At 37.5% G+C, this 20,281-nt stretch overlaps 1 protein-coding gene across 1 annotated transcript; it reads left to right on the forward strand.

Moving 5' to 3' along the window:
* The first annotated feature begins 3,320 nt into the window (after positions 1-3,320).
* Rsf1 (Repressor splicing factor 1) lies at positions 3,321-16,182 on the forward strand. Its single transcript, XM_083125232.1, has 3 exons — positions 3,321-3,458; positions 14,083-15,279; positions 15,775-16,182. Exon 2 carries the CDS (start codon positions 14,083-14,085, stop codon positions 14,662-14,664), a length of 582 nt encoding a protein of 193 aa, XP_082981358.1. The 5' UTR covers positions 3,321-3,458; the 3' UTR covers positions 14,665-15,279; positions 15,775-16,182.
* Positions 16,183-20,281: the final 4,099 nt, after the last annotated feature.

Consider the following 20,281-nt stretch of genomic DNA (forward strand, 5'->3'; position numbering starts at 1 on the left):
TGAGTGAAGATGAATCGGATTAGTACGTTATTACTTAAACACATGTTGTTTTCCACGTTACCAAACGAGGACAAACATCTTGGCTAGTGGCGCAACCTCAAGGAGGGGGCGGAGTGCATTGCGGAGTTTTTTTTCTATTTACTTGATCACGTTGGCACTACCCATCATAGTTGCTGCCGGCCGCCACTGATCCAAAGTATACTTTGACACCCAAATAAACCCACAACCCGCGATCGACTAGCTTCTCTCCAGCTGCTAGAAAAGTTAGTGCTCTTTATTTTAAGCATGCCTTCATGTGGCTCAGTCGGTAACGCGTCTGTCTACCATGCTAAAGGTCCCGGGTTCGATCCCCGGCCGTTCAAATCCGAAAACTTTTTCTAACGTTGGAAGCGGTCCCGGCGCCCACCCAGCGCCTGGGTACCTGGGGGAAACCCTGCGGGGTAAAGGCGGTCAGGGGCGTCATGCTGATCACATCACACCCCCTCACGACCGAATCAAGAAAGTTTGGGGCGTTACCCCCACACCCCTTATACGCCTCCATGGCATGGTGCTAAGCACAGGGGAGCACTTTACCTTTTACCTTTCTCTTGGATATTTAGCGTTATAATAAACGTAACCAGAGCAGTATATGCTCTATAATGTAACCATAGTCTATCTCTATGATGTAACGCAACTGCTGCCGAAAGAAACATATCATGTTCATACAACATCCTTCCAATAATTAACATAAATTACTGTGAATGAAATTAAATATATGCGTGTAATATGTGTTTATGGTGACATCCATTTTCCAGGGAGGAGACGTGCAGTGGCGAAGCGTGCTGTCTCTGGAAGGGTAGGCACAGGACGGAGCAGGGTTTGGGAGGAGGGGAAGATGTGATTTTTTTTAACAGTAGTATGTTAAAATATAGCCCCTAGAAAATAAAAGATAACATATTGTTTGAATCTCGTCTACTTAAGTCGGGATAGTGATTGTAAAGCATAATGTAGTGATTAACGCTCTCGCCTTATAATCAAGAAGTAGAAGGTTCGATTCCTCCTGGAGGCATTGGTTCAGATTCTACGTACTTTAATCTAGTCTCGATTAGATATCTGAGAATAAAGGCGCTTCTGTCTCGAAGGTCAGAAAAAAGTGACAATGAGACTCGATGTTCTGACCACGCGACACCCAATGAAAAAGCCGTTCTGTCAGGCCCTAGCCATCTTACATTTGTTAGATTAAAGCTGCTCGTAAAAATTATTTGCTACTTCAATAACAGTATTGTAAATGTTTCTCGAATTACAGAAATGGTTGGTTCACTTGATCGTCACTTAGCGTTTATTTCTTTTTAATGCTGACATCCGCGGCAGATTGGTTATAACAGCGTGCTACGACAAGCCTCAGGTTCGAATTCCCACCTGGGCATAGATGTTCTTCGTGAGTGTCCCTTCGTCAATGTCATCATATTATCGCTCATTCTCATCTTCCCAATTAGCCAAAAATGGCAGAAAGCCAAGTAAAATAAACTAAATCTATCAATCAATTATTTCTTTTTAACTTTTTTATGCATATAATTCTTCTTCAACAGGCGACTTTTTAAAAAAAATTATAATATGATTTAGAAAATGATGAAATGCTAAATGAGAACACGGACAGAGAAACACACAGTCATAAAATTTCAGTAACATGGATTTTCTCTATATGTTTGCATTGTACGTACTTTGCCCCATTTTAAAAGTAGCGCGTTTTCAGTTATGTCACTAATCATGAAAGGAAATTTCGTCTCAATATCCCTTTCCTCAAAGAAATAAAATACTTTCCCTCTCTGAATCGAGATTGGTGTGGGGCACATCCAGCAGCTAACACTTCGCGAAAAGCGGTTCCTCAAAAGAGCTGAAAGCACCAAACTTAACACTGGTAACCAACTTGCATGCATTATTTGCAGTTGAAGGGCCAGGGGGAAAAACGATGAATGTCGATTTTTCGCCCATTTTGAGATCGCAACGCCATCTGATAGTTCAGAAGCTGTACTATAAGAATGAGAACGGCCTTGGTTGGGAAACGATGAGAAGTGCCTGAAAAACGCATTATTATTTTGGCATATATTAACGTACTTATGAAAAGAAATACTTTGTTTTTCATTTCCTGGCAAATCGTCTCGAATGAACATTCATCGTTTTTCCCCCTGGCCCTTCAGTTAGAATTCTAATAATGCCTACTTCGATAGGTTAGGAGGCCAGGCTTAGAGGTGTTAGCAACACATTTTCGCTACATGTTAGCAGCTGGGTGTGCTCCGCTCCCGGCACAGCTCTGAATCTTCCATGGAAACACTGCTTCAACAAGCTCTGTACGTCCACTGCCTGCTTCGTCACGCGCTCGTACACGATCGACACTCTTCGGAAGTCAGGGAGAGAGGGTGAGAGAGAGAAAAGAGGCCGGCCTCTCAGGTTACATTAGAGGCGAACGCACCCCTGAAATTATGCTTTCCCGCACGAATCACATAGGTTGTTATGGGACCAGCTGAGGCACTCTCGGGCGGGCCTCGCTGAATGCTCAGATACGGTTCCAGGCAGGGTTGCAAACTTGCGGTAATTATCGGAAGACCAAGAATTTCAGTTTTCTTTTATTAAGCGTCGTTTAATGAAATTTATAAGTAATAAAATAATCCGTTATAGACAAATATATTAGGGTAGGCCCGGCCTTCGTTCCTCATAGGACGCTTCGCCACTGGAGACGTGTGCCCCTCTTCCGGACGCTCATGTTCCCTTACACTTTCTACCTCCTCACTAATTTTGTCTGGAGCAGTCTCTAGTGGGACACAATGCGATTCAAGATTTCTTTCTTGTTCACTTGTCACAAACTTAGTACACTTGTAAATACTATATACCCGTAATTAGGTTAGAGCAGTATTTGTGCATTTATTTATTGTAGTATGTATTTTTTTCTTAATAGTAATAATAATGAAGGGTTAAAGGTTATAGCTTCTCTGCCCTGTCTGTAATCTTTACTGCGATGTCTCCTAGCGTACTTATCCCCGTAAAATTAATATAAAATTATCTTTTATATATGTGATACTCTTTGTCCCCAAGATGGCGGCTCCCTGGATCTCCAGAATGCTAAGCGATTCTAAGTATCTCGTACCGTCCAGAAATGGACTCTCGTTACCAGCTGAAATATGCTTTTGCTGTAGCTGCTTCTGAATATTTTTCTGTATTTAAGTGAGAATATAGATATAATTTTAATTAAAATAGACAAAATGTATTGGGATCATTACATTGTAAACGTAAAACATAAGAGTACGATAAAAATTTTTGAATGAGAGTCCTTGGATCTAGCTCTGTGTTCCCCGTGGTATGGGTTATTGATTCGTAACGTGCTCGTTGGCGTCTCTTTGCCGGTTCATTCCAGTTGTTACGATTGTGTGCAGTTGGTGTGTGCGCCGAGTTTTCTATTTTTGTGGTGCAAAAACCATCTAAAGGTATGAATTTTATTGCAAAATTACTTGTATTACTGTTATACAGTATGTGGGAGAGTATATCCATAAGGTGTTTGTCGTAGTTACAGTTTTAAGTAATTTTTAATCCATCTTAATGCGGCTTCCATTTTCCGGTTCTTTGTTCGAAGCATAGTGACCTTGTGTCAAATCGTGTAGGTAGTAGCCTTTTAGCAAAAGTTATAATGTATTGTGAAACTTGTATGTTTGTATGTGAAAATTTGCAAGAACATCTAGGTCACTTGATGCAGCAAGTAAAGAAAATTAATTATATTTATCGACTTGGAACTTGGTCCCGCCTTTTTCAGACCATTTTATAGGCGTCGCAAATCGGAAAAATAGAGCAATATTGTTTGACATTATAAAGAGGTAAAGTGAAAAATAGCCGTTTGGAATCAAAAACTTCACATTTTTGACTTTGGAAATATATCTGAAGATTACAAAACTTTATATGCTGTACTGTAACAGAACATGGCGATTGCACCATTCCCACTGCGTAGTTGTGCGTGCCAGGGATTTTTTTGTGCTATTCGCTGCCACCTCCATTGCGTCGTATCAGCTACCATATATAATCTCAAATTACCGTGATGCAGTTCAGGCCCAATTTATTAATTTCCCGAAAAAAAAAATGTTCATATAATTCCTAAGAGAAGCCGTACATTTATTACGCAAAAAAGTTCTTGCTTTATGCACGTCTGCGATGAGTTAGTTTATTAATTTATTTTGACAATGTAAAAACTTCCTCCCTTAGTTTTTCATAATTTTTGAACTATTACATGCTTATCTTTAGTGGTGCATAGGGAAAAGGAATTGTACGATGGAAGTTTTTCTTCAATGTGTATATTTTGTTGGGGTTGGGGGTTCGTATGGTGCTAACAGAATATTTTTTTTGTAGAAGTTTAATTATGTAGTATCGCCTGGACACCTCTCACTCGTTTATTTCGTTAATTTTAGCATTTATACTTACCTATTCTGCATTGCGGAAGATTCTTTAAGGTGCAGTTATTCCTTTTTCCATTAAATAGTGTCAACTTTTCATATTGTCATTAGTTGTCTTCCTTGTATCGCTTGTGTAACAGAATATTGCGTGCACTCGTCAAGGATTATCGTGCTTGTGTTTTGTCGATTTGCAGCGACAATGACCGAAAATTACATAACTATTACGATTTTTTTTACATGTTTCCATGATCCTTGAATGACTACCTCCACGATTCATGCATGATAAGGTTAGGTTAGGCAGAGACAGATAAAAAAAATTAAAGGATTTACAACAAACAGCCAAAATTATGTAATAAGATTTTTTTACAGGTTTCCACGATTATCTCCACGAACCATGCACGATAAGGTTAGGTGAGGCAAACACAGTTAAAAAGTGTTTAAGACATAAAGCAGCCACTACGTGTCGAACAGATGGTTTTAGATTTCAAGAAACAAAAAGCGTGTTTGGAAACAGTTGAAGGGGGGTTACGTCATCGAACGCAGGCAAATTGCAAGGAGATGGCAGCAATCTTGTGTGTGTTGAAAATATTTCTCAGCAAAGAAAAAGTAATTCCGGATTAGAAAGCTTGAAGAAAACATTCACGAACTTCCACAACGTCAGAGAAATTGATTAAAGTAAGTAGTTTCTACCGTAAAAACGAATGAATCAGTTCGGCTAATACTACATATTTACCGAAGTTTCTGTAGGTTTCATAATTTCACAGAAACCTCAACCGCAATTTGCAAAATGCATGAAAATTCTGCATAAAGGGAAAACTTTCTTCCATGCTGAAATCCTACATGTGCACAATTTTAAATTTCATATGTAACTGCAATTTTTTTTGCCTTTACTAAACCTTTGGTATGTACCCTTGACTGCCTGGGGCCCCCCCTTGAGAATGTGAAATATTGTGCATGCTTTATGAAGGTTTTCCGGTGTCAGCTCATGGAAATGTGTTATTGTGAAAAATAGTCTTAGTGTGTTACCTTATTGTGGAACAGCCGAAATGCTTTGAGCAAGTGAATATAGTACTCGACATGCATGATGGGAGCTATAATTTTAAGTCTAAGTTTTTAGTTGATAGCAATTTCCGATGTGTTTGTTTGCTATTTTGTGCATTCAAACTGTTTTTAATTAATGATAGGCAAAAGTACTGAGATGGCAGGTTTTTTCTTGTGGACTATGCTTTGGTATCTAATATCTTGGTTATTTTATGCATTTTAACCCGTGGATGCGGGCTATGCTTTGGTGTCGAATATCTTGGTTATTTTATGCATTTTAACCAATGGATGGCCAGGCCAATTTCCCTGGTTTTGCCTCAACATTGGGAGCATTTTCGACCTGGAAATTCGAATAATATATTTTTGAAACTATAAACACTAGTGTCACAAACGATACCTCATTTTGGTCAGCAAAGATTAGGCTATAACCCCATATCCCAAAAAACACTAATTTAGCAAATAAGGGGAAGATAGTAAAAACATTTCATTTTGCTGGTTACCCCACTTAGACAAAGCCAGGATGTGAGGGTTCAAAAGACTTGACCTGCGTATTGCTTGATGTGTGTTCCATTCTGCTGGCAAGAATGGAACACTTGCTGCTTATACATTTAGGGGGAAGAATATCTAATGTAAGAGCCTTGCTTTTTTTCAGCGGGAATTTTAACATTGGCAAGATTTTCTATGAAGATATATATTTAGGTAACTAAGATTGTTAGTTAAAAAATGTAACTTTTCTTAGGCACATTCTAGTAGAAGCCTCTGTTCATGCAGCAAATAGAAGAAACTTTATAAAGTTTTTTATATGAAATGTGAATTCCCATCGGGCAACGCTGGTCTTGAGAGTTAATATTTCCTCCATATTACCGGATGTGTTTTTTTATTCTCGTTGCAAGAATTGTGCTCTAGCTGCTGATAAATCCAGAGGAAAAGATCTTGTAATACAAAATTGGTGCTGGTTTAATGGGAAACCCAACATTTTCTTGATATTTTGAAAAAAAATATACCAGTGTTACAAATTATACCTAGTTTTCTTCAGTACAGACTAGGCTATAAACCTCTTGTCTAAAAACCTAATTTTCATTTGTGAACAAGACTACGAAAGTAAAAATAATGTTCAATGATTTCTTGTCAGACCCCCATGTATACCGCGTTTGGTAGAACCTGTCCCGCTTCCCACGCTAGGGAGCGCTCAACAGTTTCGGTGCCAATGAGAAACGAGGAAAAAATCGTCTGCTGGGCAGCGAGGAGCGAATGAAAGCCAGAAGAGAGGCGCTTACGTAGACGCTGTTGCGACGTTGCGTATGTTAATTGGCTGCCTGGCTTTGACTTTCCCCAGCACCGAGAAAAGACAGGGAGCAACTAGCGTGGGAACCGGGACAGGTTGTAACAAACGCGGTATAGGCAAGGCCTTGACATGCCTGATCAAAAATTGGGTATTCTGTACCCCCTAGAGAAAGTGAAATATTTTGCGTGGTATATGAATACTTTTTTTTATGAAAGTTTTATTTGATTGTAGCTCACGGAAATGTTATTTTGAAGTAAAGTATGTCTATACCTTAGGGCCTCCCCGATGGTGCAGTGGTAACGTCGTCACCTTGTAATCAAGGGGTCCCGGGTTCGATACCCGGTGGAGGCACAAGTGGTTCGGATCCCACTTTAAACTGTAGGTCCAGTCCCGATTAGCCTAACTGTGCATATGGACTTAACACTAAATCAATCAATGTCTATACCTTAGCATGTTACTTTACTTTGAAGTAACTGAAGTCTTCGCGCAAGTGAATGTAGCATCCAAAACAACAATCCACAACAGCAACTGTAATTTTACGTAGTTAGGTTAAGATTGTTAGGTTTCGTACCAATAGGTATCAATTTTTTTTTTTTTTGGTATTGAAGTGTGCATACAAAGTGGTTTAATAATAAGTTGCAAAAGCACTCCGAAATGGCAGGTTTTTTGCTTAAGTGGGTCATACTTTGTGATCGAATGTTATTTGTTTTCTGTGTGCTGGAACTAATTTTATATCACACAAACATCAAAATCTGTCAGTGTAAATTTCAACGTAATTCTTGAAGGGGGTACACTGGATAAACGGCCCCAAAATCGTACCTGCGTATTGCCTGATGTGAGTTCTATTCTCAAGGCAAGACTTAATCACTAACTACTGATGCTTGGGAGAAAAATAATTTATTTTCTAAAGACCATGATTTTCTTTTAGATAGGAAATTGCCCTTTTCCTTAAATAAATAAAATGAAATTAAACTTGACTAATTGCTAATGACCTACTTCAAGTCTCACGACACTCAAATTATGCATCTCCGAACATTATCTGAACCTTACAATGCTCCTTGTGACATGGGTGTCGACCATCTAAGGGTTAATGCAGTTTCCTTACAGAAGTCATGGAAGACAATATGTAGTTCCTAAATTTCCTGTAGATATATTTATAAATTTGTTGGTATCTGTGCATGTTGTTGAGGATAGCCAAATAATATAATTTGTTTTAAAAATTGAAACTGCTGACTTCAGAATGGTGGACATGCAAAAATACATTGTTGTCCATACATGAAATAGTTATCATTATCGGATTAATGTTTACATAAAGTGGCAAAGCCAAATCTTTGTTTTAAATAAATTTCATGTTCATGACCCGTTAAGGAAGCACAGGTGGATTTCATAGTTTTGAGGAGGTTTATGAGGAATGCAGTGAAATCTCTGAAGTTTTTCAGTGGATGAAGCTCAGAACTTAAAATGTGGGAAAATTTTATAGCATTTAGCTCTATTGGGACAATGAATACTGAATGTCTTATGGGGGAAAATGTAAAAAAGGGGAATTTAAAATCAGGGTTCTGCTGTATACAGTACTATTACTGATACCACAGGATGGCTGCTCACCGGGAATTCTAGGAATTATGCATGAATTCTAAATTTTTTCTTCTCCGTAGACGTGAAAATTGCAACTTTCATTAATCCAAATCCCAATTTGTAAATTAATGCCCTGAGGAAAGTTTTTCCTAGTTTAGCTTTTATTTTAAGAGGACTGAAGAGAAAAGATAGTGGCGTGGAAAATAAAACTGAAAAATCTCAATCTATTGCAAGATAAGATACTGAAGTTGATTAGGTAAATTTGAGTTTGAAGTTCTTTTGAAATTAAAAATTTTTGTATATTAGTATATCCCATAACATTTTGAACTTGTTTATAGATGTAGTTAGTTTGAGTATGTGAGGAGGCAATATTCAGTTTGATTGAATTAGAATTTTTGGATAAACTGGAATTGCACAGAAATACCTGCAGTACTAGGTATCAAAATTTTGTTCTTAATGCTGATACTGTTGATTAGTCCTGATGTGAAAGGGTTAAAGTAAACAAAAGATTGAAGTTTTGCACAGTCCTGATTGATATACGGTTCACCAAGAGCTACCAGACTGCCCTGAAATATATTCTGATATCCGTATCATTCCACTTCAAAGCTGAGTAGCTTAGTTAAGGGGAAATTCCCCTCCCACCAAACAGTGGCATTAGGTTTACATTCACGCACATAAGCATGCCTGAAACTGAAGCGACAGTGGAATAGACAATCTAACAGCCTAAATATCAAAATGTAATAGAATTAATAAGAATTTTGTGTTCAAAAAGAAAGATTACTTCTCACTTGACTGGGTAGTATTACACCTTTGTGAAATCTCTCCTGTGTGAATAGGAATAGCTAGGAAAATATATTTTAGAAGACCTTGCATAATACTGTGCAATCCACAAAAAATATTTTTCAGAATACACCGAAAATGTGATTAGAACATGCCAAGTGATTGTGCAAAGTTTAATTTTTAAACAGTTCATAGTGGTCAACTGGTCGCTTCAAGGAGTAAGATGCATGCTGAATGAAAGGTGCAGAAAGCAGATAGCTTAGTGATAGTGATATTTTAGACCTAATACATTTATTCTGTAAGCAGTGGTAGTTGTCATTAGGGCATTTTACTACCATGCGAGAGACCCAGTGCGAGAGAACAGAAAGTGTGGGACCCTAATTCCACACCACCTATACGTGAATTCAGTTGCTAGCGTGATGCAAAGCACAGGGGAGCATTTTACATTTATTCTGTGGATACAAATAGCTTTGCTCCTTTGAGTTATCCATGTAACACCAATATTGTCAAACACTGTTGTAGTCTCTCCCAGCTCACCATGCCCTAGGGCTGGACAATATCAACACCATGGTTCTGAAGAAAAGTGGGGAAGCAAGCTAGCATCACTCCCATTCACAAATATGCAACAAAAACCTTGCTTTTTCCTATAGGCCAATATCGTTGCTCTCTCCTTTACATCATTGTGAAAAAATCATCAAAGACAGGCTATATAAATTTGTTTCTCCGTACCTAAGCTCAAATCAACATGGTTTTCTTTCTACCTTTCTGGTAGTTCCTGTCTTACGAACCTGTTTTTCTCACATGCTATGAAATGTATTTCAAACAATTCACAACTGGAAGTTATATATTTTGATCTAGCCAAAGCTTTCAATACTGTCAGTCTTTTGATTCGCAAATTATGCAATAGATTCAACATTCATGGTAACTTTCTTAACTTGCTCACAGATTACCTTAGCGTTTGCCAACAACGTGTAGTCCTTCCAGGAACACTTAACTTTTTTCCCATCCTTTATGGAGTACCACAGGGCAGTGTGCTAGGACCCCTCTTGTTCATATTATTCGTCGATGACTTTACAGACCATCTCACAGCAGCCTCTAGCAATTACCTTCTTTTCGCAGATGACTTAAGATTTTCAGAGAAATCTCCACTTCAAACGATACTAATCTTCTCCAGAATGAGTTTCTTTTCATGGTGCCGGACATGGAAACTTATATTAAATCCTGAAAAATGTACTACTCACACAATATCTCTCAAGAAGAACCTGTTAGTCATCTTACTCAATCTTTGGCAATAACATCAAAGCAGTATCCTCTCATAAAGACATAGGCATTGTTTTCGACCAAAAACTCACATTTGAAAAACATATTACAGGCACGACAAAAAAGGCTATGCTATATATACAGGTTTACTGTATCATTTCACCAAAATTAGTGACATTTCAGCCCTCACCTTGTACTTCAAATCATTCATTTCCCCAATAATAGAATACTGCTCTCCCATATGGTCCATGGCATGCCCCACTCATCTCTCCAGAATCAATTCTGTTCTTAACTGTTACAGGGTTCCTTCATTACTCAATTTTTCAACACCACATCTCCTGTCCTTTCTAAACTTAGACTCCCTTTCAGTGCTGTTTACTGAACGGTTGTAGGCAGGGCTCGAAAAATCCCGCTCACCATGGTGACTACAATTTTCAGCCTGGCGACTTATCTTTTGCTGTACGAAATTTTGAAGATTGTTTATTTCCGTGGGCGAGGTTCAGCCTGAAGCTGTTCTGCCACCTAACACGTATGAACCCAAAATTTAGCACATGTTGCGTGTGTGTGTGTTGACAATATTTCGACCTGCTAGTGTTGCCATTTACGGATGATATGTCTCAAAATGGCACTTTTTCACCACACAACCCATAAAATCGCCAGTCAATAATCGTATCAAATTCTGCACATGATCAATATTGGTCACAAATGACAGATTGACATGGCATCAGACATCTTAATTATGACCCCTTTGCAGAATGCAGAAAACCCTGTGTAATTATCTTACGCTTTTAAAGATTAAATTTTCAAATTTTGGGTTGCAAGACTTTTGAAACACCGTAGTATGCACAATTGATAGTAGGTAATTTTCTGGTGCCTGATATTGAGAGCTGGCACCCAGCTCGGGAGAATTTTTCGAGCACTGATTTTAGGTATCTTGACAAAATTGTCAATGGCAAAATCAGTTGCAACACGCTCCTCCAGGAATCCCACTTTCGGATGCCCAAACATGCACAACATGCAACACAAATCTATTTTACACAAAATAGCCTAGACTGGAAAATCAAAAAAGATCGCTCTTCCACAGACTTCCCACTCAATATAACCTCCTATCAAGTGCCTGTCGGTCAACCATCAGAACATATGTTGCTAAATAATATTTAATTGTGCTATCTTGACTTATTTATATTAATATTTTGTCTTGTTATTTTTATTTTTGTTTTCATAGTTACAGATTTCAGCATAAAATGGCTACGTGCTGTATCTGAAACTTTCTCAATAAATGAATAAATGTTCTCCCATACAGACCACAAACAAAAGAACCTCCGTGTACCTTCCCCTTCATCCGTTCAACTCTGCCATAAGGAAGCATGCTCCACCCTGCCCCATGCACAGTAGGCACGGGTCTGCGAAACCTCCTTTGCCTGTGTTGCCACTATAGAATAACCATTGCTTAGTTCCAAAAGAACTAATTATCATGATGCACACAGACTAATAATTTGCTCACTTGAAATTGTGTTGTAGATAATTTGAATGTTTTCAACATATTACAAAGTATTGGGTGTTGACATCTTTTCTGTAGTGAGGAACATTCTAATTTACTTGTAGCTAGATGAAAGCATTTGTATGTTCATTGTATGCCTACTTTTATTATTTGAGTATAACTGACTTGTTCATTTGTTGCCTTACCAAAGTTGACACTTAAACTCTTTATTTCTTTTAAAAATGCACAATTCCTTATATTGATCATTTATGCCAATTGTTTCCAGGCCTTGGTTCTACAGCGTTTGTTCATTGTATATGTGATTGGATGTAAATTTTAGTGACAATCTGGAAATAAGGTCTTGCATTAAAGGAAGTCTCTATTTAAATATTTTGATCGAGCAATGAATTCAGTTTAGATTGAAATAATCTTAATTTCTACACTAGTAATAAATTCCAGATTGCCACTTCTATATGTATTCCCTTGTTATACACCTTTCAAGGTTGTTGGAGATGCAGGTTACAGTTTTCATACATAGCTTGAATGTACATGGTTCATTGTAATCATAAAGTGTGTAGGCATAGTGTGTTTAGATTGCATGGTAGTGTTTAAGGGACCTAAAGTTTTTAAAATTACGACAATGCCAAAAGTTTGTCCAAATTTGAAAGGGACAATGTTAGTATGGTGTCACAAGCAGGTAACTGAACAAGATTAAGTACAAACAAACCTGTCATGTGGTCTCCCTATGTAAAAGCATTAAATTTTCCATGGCGAGAGGAAACTTTTGAAATTGTGACAGCAATGTAAAACACAATTTTGATACGTTCAGAGAACAATGCATTATACATACATTATAGAGGATAAGGTGAAGAATAACTTGTAGGAAATTATCCAATCTGCGAACTGCAGCCAAAAGGCAGTGATGCTGTTGAGCTCCCAGCAACCATCACAGCAGCTGTGTGGCAGTTGAGCTTTAGAACCAGGATGGCTCTTATTTTATTTAAAATGCATGATATATTTACTCCACTATTTTTTACCTAAGAAAAACTATAATTAAGCTGGCACAACAGCCATTGAAGAGCCTGCCAGAGTGGCATAGATTGGGTCCCATTGCTGCAGTTTTCTGGCCTTCTTTACCAGAGTCGTTACTTCTTTTCAAGTAGCTCCCCAATTGTATACTGCGTTTGTTAGAATCTGTCCTGTTTCCCACGCTAGTGATCGCTCGACAGTTTTGGAAAATGTCTGCTGCTGGGCAGCAAGGAGCAAATGGAAGGCAGAAGAAAGGCGCTTACGTAGGTGCTGTTGCTACGTTGCGGTCTCACATGTTTTGTTTGTGTCTTGTTGAAGAAGTGTTTTGTAAGGGTGGTGCTGATTAGTGTACATTTTAAAATATCCAGGATTGAATTTATTCTAATCTTATTTGCTTGTACTTTTTTGTTTTTAGTGTAATTTTAGCCTGAACATTCAGGAAGGGGAATGGTGTATATTTGTGCATTTCCATGTATTTTATTAACAGCCTAGCTTCGGTTTTCCCCAGCACGGGGATCACACGTGGTCTGCAGTGGCAATGTCGCTGGTTTTAGAAAAGCCAGCGATCAGCAAGTGCGGTAAGCGGGACAGGTTGTAACAAATGCGGTATAGTGCTTTAATTTTTTTTTTTTGGGGGGGGAGGGGGCCCACTGGGAATTTTAACTGGCTCGCTTGCACCGAAGGCAAGAGCGCTTACCACTTGGTTGCACGGGAGCCCAAAGTTTTTCTTATCTTTTGTAAAGTATGTCTAATTTATTGATGTATTTTCAGAAATCTTTTGATGTACGATACACATCTCAATTTGGTTTCAGAAATGGTCACAATTTTACAAATCGAATGCTGTCAGAGGGAAATATCATGTGACTGGACTCAATCTTGCTCAATTGTCTGCTTCTGATGTTATCACTAATACGGTCCGTTATGGTGTCAGTAAAGGTGTATTTCAGTAGTTTGTACTCCACTTTACATGTGTGTGTAGTTTTATGCCTTTGTCATTTCTCATACTAATGTGCTTAATGATGCAGTTCAGTCCCAAGGTGACAACTGTACCCACTTCTACGTCCAAAATCTGCCCCGCCACCACCTCTGCCTCCTCCGGGAAAGAAAGACATGCCTCGTCTTCAAATTTTTACTATACTTCTGTTTTAGTGATGCTAAGGTGCCTTTCAAGAGATTGCGATATATTCAGTTAAATTACCTAATTCTACTTTCTATTACAGATGACTGTGGAACGTGGTTTCAGCAGAGGAACACGTGTTTATGTGGGAGGCTTGAATGAGAGTGTGAAGAAAGAGGATCTTGAAAGAGAGTTTGAGAAGTATGGCAAACTCAACAATGTATGGGTTGCATTCAATCCTCCAGGCTTTGCCTTCATTGAATTCGAGAACGAGGATGAAGCAGAAACTGCCTGCGATAATCTGAATGGAACTGAAATCTTGGGAGCCAAGATGAGGGTTGAAATATCTCGTGGTCGAGGAAGGGGCAGAGGTCGAGGTAGGGGATTTAGAGGTCGAGGCATGTCCTTTTTCCCCAGAGGAGGTAGGGGTGGTGGCAGGGGAGATTTTGGAGGTAGAGGTGGCTTCAGAGGTGGTAGGGGTAGCAGAGGAGGTCCAAGAGGTGGTTCCAGAAGTAGATACGATGAATATGTTTCGTCTCGTAGTGGAGGATATGGTAGGGATTATGATCGCGATGACAAGTATGGTGGTCGAGATGACTATGGCGGTGGTGATTACTACCGTTCCTCAGGATCCAGATACAGGAGTCGTTCTCCTGTTGGCCGTGGCCGATACATGATGAATTAAAAACTTTTTCTGGCAGTGACCTCCATATTTTGCATCGTTTTACTTTTTTTTTTTATTATTAATTCCTTGAAACACATCATCATTATCGTTCCTATTTCAATTTGTGTGAGTGGAGTCTTCTAATATTTGAGTGAGAGGTATTCACTGTTGCCAGAATTATTTTAATGCAGGACCATTCTTAGTTTAGTTTACTGCCTGGCACGTCAAGTGTTGACGCTATTCCACTGAGAGAAAATACTTCAATTAGGCATCTCATACTCGTGGAATGCCATTTCATGTAAGATGGGTGGTGATTCGTTTTTCGTTGAGGATTTTCCTGCATTTTTCATCATTCTTGAATGAGCAATGAGTGTGCTTTAGTTGTGAGAATATTCATAGGAGAACATTCAAGTACAATGCTTCGTAGATTTGTGTTCAAAACTGTTTCAATATCATCGTGAAAATGTGCTTAACTAATAGTGGGATTTGTGATACTGCGATTGAGACTATTTACAGCTAGTTCCAGTGCTTTTGAAGACTATATTCAACGCAATGTACAGCAGCCAGAGATGGGTTAACAAGCAGAAAGGGCTTTCTACGTAGTTCAATCTACTAATTTCCAAGGAACATAAACAGGTATCTTCGATTTACTTGTAAACAGTACAGAGCAATATTTCATGAAATATTTATTTCCAGAATTTAAATCACTTCTATTTTGTGCTCCTTGACAGTAATAATTAATTTTCATGGCTTAAATAGGACAAGAGCTGGCTCCAAAAGTTTTAATGTGGCCAAGTACATGAAAGTAACAATTAACGTAGTAGTACTGTAGTTATCTCCAAAACTTGAATTTTTAATGGCCAACTTGTGAATAGCTTTCATAATTTTCAGTACAGAATTTATTAGTAGCACAATATGCATGAATTCTAAGAAGTTTTTCATTACCATTTTAAGTGTGAATTTGGAGCACATTTTACTTGTATACAATGTTGAAGCTTCAGCACAGTGCATGTTCAAAGCATGGAAATATGATTCCATCATTTGAGTCCTCTAATGAAATGAACAGTAGAATCACATCTGATGTTTATTGTATTCAGTTAATTGTTTGTTGACATGCAGTTCATTTTGCAGTCATTGAAGCCCTTCTTCGATACAATATTGATCTTCGATCTACAAAGCTGGAACGAATCTGCTGTAGGTAGGGGGCAAAGCTACGTGAAAGTCTACGATCAATGTACCATGAAAAGCACCTATCTCCAAGTACATCTTCGTGATACCTACAATCAACAATTCACATACTGACTGCAGTTTTATCAAGTGAATGAAAGTGATATACAATTGTGTGAAAGATGGTGTAAAAATGCCATTCATTTCAAAGTGAAAAGTAAATACTCTTTAATTCTTATATTGCATTCATACAAGACTGGATTTTGTTCATAAAGCTTCAACGTAATTGTTTCATATTTTTCCCACTGATATATGTAGACTTCGATGTCAAATGTCTCCAAAATAATAAAAAGGAAATATCTAAATGTATAACTCAACAAATGATTCTGAATTTACCCATATCCAAAAACTTCGATGTAACTAGAACGAAAACTTCATTGGGGGTACAGTATGTGGAATATTCTGTTGGGAGGTTTCTTATGGGGTTTATATCAAGGGATCTTTTTTGTCTGGGATTGTTTGGTGGTATTTTGTCATTTTTATTTCGATGAAAGTATGATTGAAGGCAAAACAACCCAAACCCATACTAAACTTCATGGTCCATGGAAGGAGGAGGTAAGGTAAGTTCTTGTTTATTTGATAAAATAAGTGAAAGCAATTTTACACGTAACTTGCAAGTTTGCAAAATTGTTTTGTAAGCATGTTCTGTAATGCATGTGAAATAGAACAGAACATATGTTGAGTAATATAAAAATTTGCTATTTTTGGTAAAGCTGGTTTACTGTTTTTTAAAATTTTATGTGAAAGTAAGTTATTGTAGGCAATTATTTTTTTCCCCATGTTTAGCATTTTGTTTTCAGATGTGGGTTAGGCATGGATGGTAAGAGGCCAGTTCATATAAGTAGGGATAATTTTTTTTTTTTTTGGATAGCCCAAAAGGTATAAATTCAATGACCAAATGTACCACCCAGAAATTGCAATTTGTTCGAGATAACTAAGCTTTATGAAATGTGAGCATTCCAACGTGTGGAAACTATAATTTGCTGTGGAAATTTGACTTGTGGCAATTAATGATGTGAAGAGGATGCTTCTTGCCCCCACCCCCAGATATAGAAAGGGAAGTTCAGATGAAAGATGGGACCAACTGCCATTCATATCTTCCATATCCTTTTGCAGAAATCTTTGCATTGACTTCTTTTCTAGTCTGCTAGACTTCATCTTTTTAGGGTGGCAGCAATTGACATGTTACTTCTAAAACTACAATTTTTAACACACATTTTGAAAATGTAATTTATTTCAAAGAAAAATTTGTGTTAAAACTTAACTACATTTCATTGCTGCTGTGTTTTACATTTAGTAATTCTTATAAGAGGCCAAAACCATGAATCTTTCCCTCCCATGCTTTTAACTTGGGGCCATAAGCAAGCATGCTCCCCTCCATGCGTGAGTATGATGCACAGCATGGGTTTATATCTTTTTGCCTGTGGTCACACTATAGGGGTGTGATGTCTTCTGAACAAGAATGCAGAGGTTTGAGTCTTACTGAGAAAGCTTTTCAGGCAAGCAGATGTGCCTTGCTGACAAAGTTCACCCGATAGCATTCCTTTTTGGAAATCATATTTAAGGAGGGATCAATCCAGGTTTCTGGTGCTGTAACCTCTAAAAAGGGAAGAAAGCACAGCACTTAGGTTTCAATATGAACATGATCAGTTTCTCAATTATGGGATGTGTATTAAATGTGCCCTGAGAGTGGCATCCAGTGTCCATAGATTTGATGCTAGAAGTGAATTTCGGGGACAATATTTTCTTAGACTTCTTCTGTAATTGCGGGAGTATTTATGCTGTTATTGACAGGTTGCCAGTATAACTTGGTTAGGAAATTCAGATTTTTTAAGTACTGGCCTATATTTTTTCAAGTCACTAGCATAACATGTCCTCAATGTGGTCTTGTCATAGTTCCATGCTAATTTAGTACTTCTAGCATCGTATAGATCTGATGTTAGAACGAATTTTCCAGAAATCTCGAAGATAGCTACACTGCTTTCCCATACATCTTTCTCAAAAGTATCTTTCGTATTTTCAGTGTGACCCGCACTGCAATGTACACCCAACGGCGAAAGAAACAGTAGGCGAATTGTCAATCACCATTTTCATTCGGTCTGTTACACAATGTGATAATTTATTGAAATAATGACATCAATAAGCAGAGGGCAATGCCTGCTTCTAACAAACACACTTTCATTCCTTAAAACAACACAGGATGTAGAAAAAGGAAGTAATGAAAAAAATGGTGGGCAATTTGCCTACCATAATCTTTGCCGTTGACTGTACAACAGGTGCATACATTATTTGTTTTCTTTGGTCTAGTGTGATGGCTGTTGAGAATATAGTGAATTTTTCTGTAACATTTATTATTGGGAGATAAAATGCACAAATTTTGCCTCCACCATGAGTCCATTCATTCAAAAAACATCACTCTACAACAACCAATTATTTTATGAAAATTTCGTTCAGGTTCCTGTCCAGGTGGTCGTGTCCCAAGAACCCAAGGAATGAGCAGGTGAAGCTCCCTCCCCGAAAGGTTTTGATCTACAAAATGCACATTATAAAACATGATTTGATATTGCCAGTTTGGGCACATGCATCCAATTACATAAAATAAATTAAGTAAATTAAATCCACGAGCTTGTAATATTTGTAGAATGCTCTACCTCACCAGAAAATAGTCTCCGTGCCACAAATAAGTCTGAGCATTGGCATAATCTTCCCCCAACTAGCATTATCAAATAATGCAAAATTGCCCATTTTGTCATGGTGGTACAGAGGGTCATAAGGTGCAGTGGCTTTTATTTTAGATGACTAGAAATATGTGTAGCCATATCTTTGATTGTGGGGTGTATCCAAATATTACTATGAATGACAAATCATTCTTATTAAACCCAGTGTTCTCCAGGCAAATAGGACAAACATTTCTTAATTGTTTTGGTATGCCTTATTGTACTTCATTAACCTTTAGCATCTGGAACTACACATGTATTTCCTTGGAGAATGGATGTTTGATATAACGATCTTTTTTAAATTTAGTATGACATTCTGAAATTGCAAAATATATCCATTGCTGCTACTATTAACAAGTGAAGTAACCCCTGTATTATGGGATAAATTTATAAGTGGCTGTAACTTCAAAACTACTGAATATTTTTGAACAAATTAAATTCTACAAGCAAGAATAAGTAAAAAGCAACTGCTGCTTTATATTGTTACTTCCACCGCTATGTAACATTTTTTTCATTCTCTTCGGTCACTCCTTCCTTCAGTCCACACTAATTGGGAGGCACAATGTATAAATTTTTACCTTTTTTCTAAAAGCCCTGTCTTTCAAGAAAAATCAAAACCAATTTCATCTCTGCGACAATTAGTTCTTGAGCTAAGATTTTGCAGTAAGTTTGAAAACAGCTTGAAAAGATACCAGATTCAACAGAAATACAGACACTAGAGGCTCCGGACGGTAAAGGTTAAACAACATTGTTGCCAATTTTATAATTAATTGGATACAGTAATTCTTACATCTTGTGAAATAAGTCAAATAATTGAAGGTTTAGCACACAGTTTTAAATATTTGTATGGGGAAAAGTTGATGCCCGAAAGTTAAAATTGTCCGTGCATGTACTACATGAGAATAAATTTACATATAGAAGCAAATGTGTGAAAGGAAATTTACCACAGAATGAAACTTAATTAACATGGCTTTCAAATTATAGCCTGCTAATAGTAGAAATGGCTATATCAAACAAAACATGCAATTAAAGAATTTCATTGAAATTGATTAATATATAATCCGAAGAGTGGCACAATTATTGCTGCTTGTAATCATTGGAGTGTCCTTAAGTTTGTGTAGAAATATTTTCTTGATTCTAGTCATTCAGAAAATAAAAAAAACTATGGAAAACTGTGCATGTGAAACAACTTTTTTTTGGCTAACACTTTCTTTTCGCAACATGAAAGATATCTACAATGAAGAGAATGTTGTTGGTCTGCAACATACTTTTTTTTTTACATAGCGTGAAAACTGATACTTTGATCTGAAGTGTGAATTTGAGATCTAATTACAGTGTTTTATTTTCTTACAATTACATTATACAACTGTTTATTTTCTCTTCCATTATAAGGAGAAATTACAGCTTCCATAAAGTATGGAAGGCATAAATTGTTTCACTGCCCACCTGATATCAAAAGTTTGAGTTAATTGTACTTGAGTTGACAATATGCCTAATTGGCATGGATTTGAGTTAATATGCCTAATTGGCATGGATTTATCTTGGCAAGTGGAGAAAAGCAAGTGTGATTCAATCATTGAAGTTTTGTGCTGATTAAAGATGGCTAAATGCCTTGCAAAGTAAATACATTTATCAAATTTCTGCAATCTCTACTTGAAAAGTTTCCCTAAATAAAAATTTAAAATATGCTTCTG

The sequence above is a fragment of the Lepisma saccharinum genome, chromosome 7, assembly GCF_977018435.1.
Source record: "Lepisma saccharinum chromosome 7, izLepSacc3.1, whole genome shotgun sequence".
NCBI lineage: Eukaryota > Metazoa > Arthropoda > Insecta > Zygentoma > Lepismatidae > Lepisma > Lepisma saccharinum.